General features: G+C 52.9%; 1 protein-coding gene across 1 annotated transcript; it reads right to left on the bottom strand.

Annotated features, from left to right (window-relative positions):
- Window positions 1-1,017: 1,017 nt before the first annotated feature.
- Window positions 1,018-4,297, bottom strand: FICD (FIC domain protein adenylyltransferase). The gene is made up of 3 exons (XM_059827859.1): window positions 4,219-4,297; window positions 3,138-3,479; window positions 1,018-2,177 (listed from the first exon to the last, which is right to left on the bottom strand). Exons 1-3 carry the CDS (start codon window positions 4,295-4,297, stop codon window positions 1,102-1,104), a joined length of 1,497 nt encoding a protein of 498 aa, XP_059683842.1. The 3' UTR covers window positions 1,018-1,101.
- Window positions 4,298-7,052: the final 2,755 nt, after the last annotated feature.

Below are 7,052 nucleotides of genomic sequence, written 5' to 3'. Positions count from 1 at the left end.
GCTTCCAGGTACTACGCTAACTGCCACTGCGGCACAAAGAGGCCTCCTGTGATACTCCTGATCACAGTAGTAATGTGACCTAGTAATTAATTGTGAAAAGTTCTCTTGTGTAGATTGAGGAAACTTTTGGCAAACTTGCTATACAAGTTCTTACCAAATTGGCACAGCTGATGAAGGTTCTCTCACGGTTATGTATAATAACATTTTCTGCCCACAGCTTTGCAGAAGCGAGCTCTTTTCAAACCCTGAACTGAAATGTGTAAGGAAAGCTGCAGTTTCCCAGGGATCCTGCTTGATGAGGTGGAGTTTGAGGCATGGCCTCAGTGCACTGGGTGGTCTTTCTGGCTGAACTATAGCAAAAGCACCTCCCAGTTCAGTGAAATAAGTCAGAGAGCATTTCTTCTCTTGTTCCAGTCACATCATCTGTAATCTTAAACCAAATACTTCCCACTTGTTGTACAAAACTCACCCTAGGAAAGGCAACTGAAAGTAAACATGCAAAGAGCTACGGAAAACAGAGATGGGAGGGGAGAGATGCCTTTGAACTGGAGTTTAGCCTCCTTCCTGATCAGCACTGTCAAACTTGTACGACTGGCAGGAAAGAGACTGATTAAGATAGCTGGGAGAGTGCTCTTACTGCAAGGGTTGTGTTTTGGGGTTGTTTTTTAACAACAGGGAGGAGGTAACACAAAAGCAGCAACTCAGTTAAGCCTTTGTCTTGCATAGCAGCTCCTTGACAAGGTAAGACGATGCCGTTGACTGTGACTAGGTGAAGGGTTGTGATTGAAGCAGCTTCTCGAAGCTTAATTTTTAAGGAGAAATTAAATTCTGCTTCAGCTTGTTGAGCCCCTGACACCTCTCCCCATCTCCTTCCAGTAGCACAAGCAAGTTACAGTGCACAGTCAACATCAACAGTTCACGTTTCAGCTTGGCATAATGTATATAAATAAATTATATTAATTTAATCCAATGTAAGACACTTTAAATAAATGAAATGCTAAAGAGTGACACCTCCTGTCAAGTTATTTCCCCGCAGGAATACTGAGGGGCTTGGCATGCTATTCTCCCACACGTTTGTTGGCTCCTGAATGTCTGCAGCCCTCAAGTCTTGACAGGGATGGTTTGTTTGCATCCAGCAGTGCTGCCATCTGCCTCAGGTAAGCCTACGGAGTATTCTGTGGTGGCGATGAGCAACATGTCCAGAGTTGTCTCGGTACACTTGGCAATAAAGCGTATGAAAGGCCTCACGTCGCCCTCGTTGGCTACTTCTAAGACATGATAATACTCGGCCCGTTGCTCCTTGCGGATTGTGATGGGCGGGTAGCCTGCCTGCATTAGTATGAGGTTCATCAACAGGCGCGAGGTCCTTCCGTTGCCATCTACAAATGGGTGGATGTAAACCAACTTGTAGTGGGCTAACGCAGCAAATTCCACAGGGTGCAAGCTCATGGCATCTTCCGAGTTCATCCACTGCACAAACTCCTGCATCTGTTTCTCAACATCCCGGGGATGTGGTGGTATGTGATGTCCTACAAACACCTGAGTAGTCCTGAACCGCCCTGCCTCCACGGGGTCGGCGTAGCCCAGCACTCTCCGGTGTATCTCCAAGATGTCGCTGATGGTTACGGAGCCTATCCGTGATACCAGCGTGGTATTGACATATTTCAAAGCTGCGTGCATGCCGATCACCTCGTTCTGCTCCACTAAGCTTTTTCCAGGAACAGCATATCTGGTCTCGATGATGTGTCGTATTTCTGACAGCGTCAGAGTGTTTCCTTCAATCGCAACCGTGTGGTAGATGTGGTGGTAATAGGACTCCTCCATCACTCGGCGCAGGGCGGAATTGCCTTTGGGGATCGCCATCACTTTTTTAACTTTGCTGTCAATAATGCTGAAATACCTCTGATCTATCTCCTCAACTAAAGGTAGTGTCCGGTCCCGATTGATCAAAGCCTTCTCGTTGCAGGGAGAAATGGTTAGTGCTTTGGAGTACAAATAGTCGGCTTGAAGAATGTCTTTTTCCTCTTCAGAAAAGATACCAAATTCATTCAGGGCATCCACGTAATCAGGGTCCATTTTGAGGGCGTACACAAAGAGTTTGTGGGCTTTCTCCCGCTTCCCTTGGCGCTTCATTTCGAGGGCTTGATTCAGAGCCGCTTTGGCTTCTGACTTCACTTCTGAAATGCAACAATAACAGTTAGATAACAGGGTAGTGAGCTTTACTGAAAATCTCCGGAGACTGTCACTGTTCACCGCTATAAAAACTAAATAAAGCCAGTCTGGAAGAACCGTAACAGAGACCTGGTATTCCAGCCTTTGCTGGGCTACAAGTGCAGAGGCTTATGCCACGTTTACAGGCCAAGTACGCAGCAGCAGAGCTGTTCCTGGCAGGAAGCGTGGCGAGGCCAGATCTGCGAGCAGCACGGCTCAAGCTGGCCACAGGCATGTAGCCATCCCGGCAAACCTCACTGTGGCCACCAGGCTGCTCTGTGTGGGAGGACACAGAGTTTTAAATATGTTCTCTTGGCAATAACGCCAGTTCTTTCGTTAGAAGCACAGCCCACAGCTGCTAACAGTGCTTCTATCTGTTTTTTCACTGAACTATCAAACATCTTCCCAGCAATAATAGCTTTAATGCAAACAAAGATACAGTGCTGGAACTGTAATGATTCCTTTGAATGTTTTCCAAATTAATGTCCTGGCCGATAAAGGCAATGACCGTGGCCTGTCGTTGCCAGAAAGGCTGTTCTGTGACAGCCAGGATTTCGGGATTAATGCCGTGTAACCCAGGTTACTGTGTATTAAAACACCACTCTCTATTCCAGTTACCTTAATAGAACTTACTAGTACTGAAGGCACGAGGAAAAACTGAGAGACAAAGCTGGTGCCGAGAGAACGCCAGCGCATGGCCTTTCCGCAGGGCAATGGAATGCAGTTGGGCGGTGGCCGGGCTGGCGATGGCATGTCTGACCTCTGGGTCACTTACAGCTGATGTCAATTTGCAGCTGGGCAGTGAGAGTTCGTTACCATTATGGGGTTCAGGAGATCATCAGGTAGTGGGGGCAGATCTCCAGATGCCAGTTGTTATTATACAGCAACTCAGCTGTTCCCCTGCGTGTGCCCGGGGACGCTCTTACCTGGGGAGGCTTTGCCTTTTGGCACCAGCAGCTCCAGCCCGTTGGAGGTCACGCTCAGTCCGGTTGTTTGTCCTGTGTATCTGGTGACCCCCGAGGAGCCTGCGCCCAGTTTACTTTTCAGGAAGATGAGTCCTTTGAGCACTGCATGGCACTGGTCTTCCACAGCAGCCAGTGGGAGCAGCAGCATCACCAGCGAGCCCAGGACGAGCACGAGCACGGCCGCCCACCTGATGCGGACCCACAGGGTTATCCATTTCAACTCGGGATCTGTCGCCATAGACACGAGATTCATCCTGCTTCCAGCGCAGACAGGAGGAACATCTCCTTTCCCACTGCTCCCACCTGGGAATGCAAACAGCTTTAGCCAGAGCTCCGTGTCGCAGGGCAGGCGTGGTGCTGGAGACGTGGCACCTGAGTGGACTTGAGCGTACGTGCTGTGGGTTTCTGTCACAGCCATTAGGGGTTATCCCAAGCACCCACCTTTCCCTGCCACCTCTAAGCGCATCAGGGCAGTATTCAGCGTGACACAAATCCTTATGGGATCCGCTATACGTTGATGCGACAGCAGCAGCGCGAGGAGCCATCGATGCCGGTGAGCAGCATGGGCACCGGGCTCTGCAGGGATGAAGGAGCTCTGTCCCGTGCGCGTATGGCGCAGCTACGCGTCTCCTCCCTCCTCCAGGCCTGCCACCCCCGCAGCCAGAGGCTCCGGCCTCCTGCGCGCCCTCCCGGTGTGGAGATCCCACCCCAGACCCCCGTGTACCCCCCCGGCGGTTCTCCTTCAGCCGCCGCTCCTCCTCCAGCACCGTTCCCTCCCCAGGCCTCCTTCCCCCCGCCTGGGCCCCCCGCACCCTCAGCTCCTCCCTGCCCCGGCCCGCACCCCCCTGCCTGCCCCGACCTCAGTCCCCTCAGGCCGGCATCCTTCCCGCCACCGGGCCCGCCTCAGCCCGGGCCCCCGCAACCCCCAGCCTCCCCTCAGGCCGGGGTCCCTCTGACCCCACCAGCACCCCCACGGCCCGGGTCCCCCCTCACCCCCAGGTTCCCCGCCCCGGGGTCCCCCCAGCCCGGGTCCCCCCATCACCTTCGCCACCTCCCGGAGCCGCCAGCTGCCGGCTACGGTAGCCCCGCCCACTGAGACCCCGCCCTCCGCGCCCTGCCATTGGCTAAACCGCCCCCCTTCTCCTTTTCTATTGGCGCTCGCAGCGGATCCTTCTCTCTTGTGTTCCGCCCCCCTTCCTGCCCTCGGCTTCCTGTGGCGTCTTCCGGGTAGCGCCACGCCCCCGACGCGGGAGAGGCTCGTGGAGGGTGAGCACTGGTGAGCGCTCACGCCAATCATAGGAAGAGCAGCCAATGAGAAGAGAAGATGGAGGAGGGGCGGGCCCACTTGCTATTTAAGGACTAGGAGGCCTCCCCCAGTTGCTAAGCGACGGCGGCGGCCCGGCGGGGGGCGGGTGGCTGTCGCTCCCCTCAGGCTCGGGGCGGGACCCTGCGGGCCGTGGCCGCCACCGCCGCCGCCGCCGCTCCCCTCAGGCTCGGAGCGGGGCTCCGGGGCTGCCCGTGCTGTTGGGAGGGTGGCCCGGCCCGGCCCGGCTGGGCCGCTTGAGAGTGCAGGGCCGGCGCGGCCTTCTCTGTGGAGGGGCTGGGGATGGCCAGGAGCTTCCCCCAGCCGGCTGTGGGGGGGCGAGGCAGTGGGGGGGGCACCGCGGATCAGCGTAAGCACTCATAGCTTGTTTATTTGTATGGCAGAAAACCTCTTCTGCCTGATAGAGGCGTTCTTGTCACCTCTCCCTGGCCTTTCTGGAAAAATAATCGGGTTTTTAATTATTTTTTAATATTTTCTGCCTTAAGGCAGCAGAGTGTGTCAGTAAGCGCCGTACCTGGGTGCTCCGCAGCAGGGCTGTGCCTCTCCCCTCCCTCCGCTGGCGACCAGGAATGGGAAGAGATTTGACAAAAGCTGAAGGAGAATGTTTTAGGGAATTGCAAGTAACTCCCCCAGATTGCAGTATCCAGCAAGGTGATAGACAGTTTTCTACCAGATGCTTACACAGCAAATCACCACTGGCAGGGAAAAATACCCTGGTTTGTCAGAAATAAATTGTGGCAATTTAAACTATTTTTCTTCTTTGTAGCTGATAATAGTGAAAAGGCAGGTATGGCAAACACAGCTCTTGGCTTGGGAGGGTTTGGAGCTCTCCCACACGAGGTGCCCAGAGGGATGCTAAAGAAGGTGGGCCCGGATTGCTTCTCTGCAGAGGATGCACACCGAGCTTCTGTGCAGCACAGACGTTAACAGCGTTCTTCAGCTGCGCTGGCTCCTCTCGCTGTGGGGTATTTCACGGGGAGGCTTTACCAGCATCTGTCCTTCCCGCTTGTGCTTACTGTTACAGCACTGGCTGGGGTGAAGGAGCAAAGAACGTGTCTAAAACTTGCTCGTGATACTGGATTGGGTTTGTTGGCAAGAACTTAAGAAGAAAAAGGAGCACATTTAAATTATTTTAGTAAAATGAACAGATGTTCTTAAACATGAAGTTCAAGAAAGGCAAGTACTGCAGTCGGGAAGAGGAATTCAGGCCCAAAATATGCCTGCCTCAAAATATGTCCTAATGCCCGCTCACGTGTCTGCCTCTGCGCAGGCTGTCCATCGCAAAGCCCCTGAGATCCCGCCTGGTGTTCTGAGCACAAATACAGTAGTCTCTTCTTGGATACTGTTCCTCACAGCCTTGCGTTTCCCTCACACCTGTTGGGAATGCACCAAGGGTCCCTTTTCTGAACAGTGACTTCAAACGAAACCTTTTGGAGGAACTGCTGGTTTGGTGGTCTCTTTGCATGGTGGGTGGACTCCCAACGATGAGGACAAGCTGCCTTTGTGCCCGAATGATCAAGGAACATGCTGCCAGTGCTTAAGTAAGAGCATAGTATGGGGCATGCTGTCCCACAGTACTGATGCTGTCTGTGCACAGCTTCCTGACCCAGGTTAGCTTTGTGCTGCTCCTACGCCGTTCTGCTTCCTCTACAAACACCTCAGAACTGGGCTGATGTTGCGTTCCCATGGAAGTTTCCAGGGACAGTCTTCTTTGTCTTGCTCATTTTCAGCGGGAAAGGCAGTAACCACTCTCTCAGTGCCGGGGCTCTCTGAGATGTTTATTGATTTTACTGGGATTGATAAAAGCAGCTTGATGAACTCAGTTCAACCAGTGTCCCTAAAAAGAGACTGACAGCGCCTCAGCTCTGGGACCACTCAGCAGCAAATGCAGCCCAAGGCAATTCCTGCAGCACAAAATTACCATGTCCTCCAGCCATTTGGAGCCTGCCAGAGCCTGTTAATGCTGAAAAATAAGTTTGGGGGATAATGAGCATTCGAAGGATGAGCAAATCTATCTGCCCTTCAAGAGGAAGCTTCAACAGAAGTGTGTATTTTCCTCAGTGCCAGTGAGATGGCACCCAAGCCTAATTATGGAATAATTATAGAGCGATGATGTATTTTCCTTTTAAAAATGGTGAGAAGCACATTTAGAATCTGTTCACCAATTAAATCTGATCCAACAGAGGAGAACAACACTGATAGCCAGGAACGCCTGGCATCTCATCCTGGCTTTGACGCCTCTCGGTAGCCTTGGAGTGGTACTTCTTCGTGACTGCAGTGCTAGAAGCTGACGATGCCACGCCGTCCCTCAGGGATGCCAGCAGTACTGCTGATACTTGGCATTTCTACAGCTTTTCCTCAGCGCGGATCCGGGCTAGCTTAAGGATTGCCATGGCCAGTATATCGTACATCACAATTATTTATGATTTTGTCGGGGATAGCGAAGGGAGATCCCAATGTAGATGGCAGGAAAGAGTAGGGCTGTGAAACGCTGGAGCTGTAGCCCTGGGTTGGCCCGCTGGGGCTCCCTGGCAGCTCTCAGCGTGGTTGGA

The sequence above is a fragment of the Gavia stellata genome, chromosome 21 (assembly GCF_030936135.1).
Source record: "Gavia stellata isolate bGavSte3 chromosome 21, bGavSte3.hap2, whole genome shotgun sequence".
In the NCBI taxonomy this organism is placed as follows: domain Eukaryota; kingdom Metazoa; phylum Chordata; class Aves; order Gaviiformes; family Gaviidae; genus Gavia; species Gavia stellata.
Note: the sequence above shows the minus strand (reverse complement) of the source record. Positions and strands in the feature narration are given on the sequence as shown.

Excerpts from the sequence above, each read along its gene's own strand:
- FICD (XM_059827859.1), bottom strand. The coding sequence starts at position 4,297 with ATGGCAGGGCGCGGAGGGCGGGGTCTCAGTGGGCGGGGCTACCGTAGC. Across the intron at positions 3,480-4,218 it reads GGCTCCGGGAGGTGGCGAAG|GTGGGAGCAGTGGGAAAGGA; the intron begins GTGATGGGGGGA and ends TTGCATTCCCAG. Across the intron at positions 2,178-3,137 it reads AAAAGGCAAAGCCTCCCCAG|AAGTGAAGTCAGAAGCCAAA; the intron begins GTAAGAGCGTCC and ends GTTGCATTTCAG.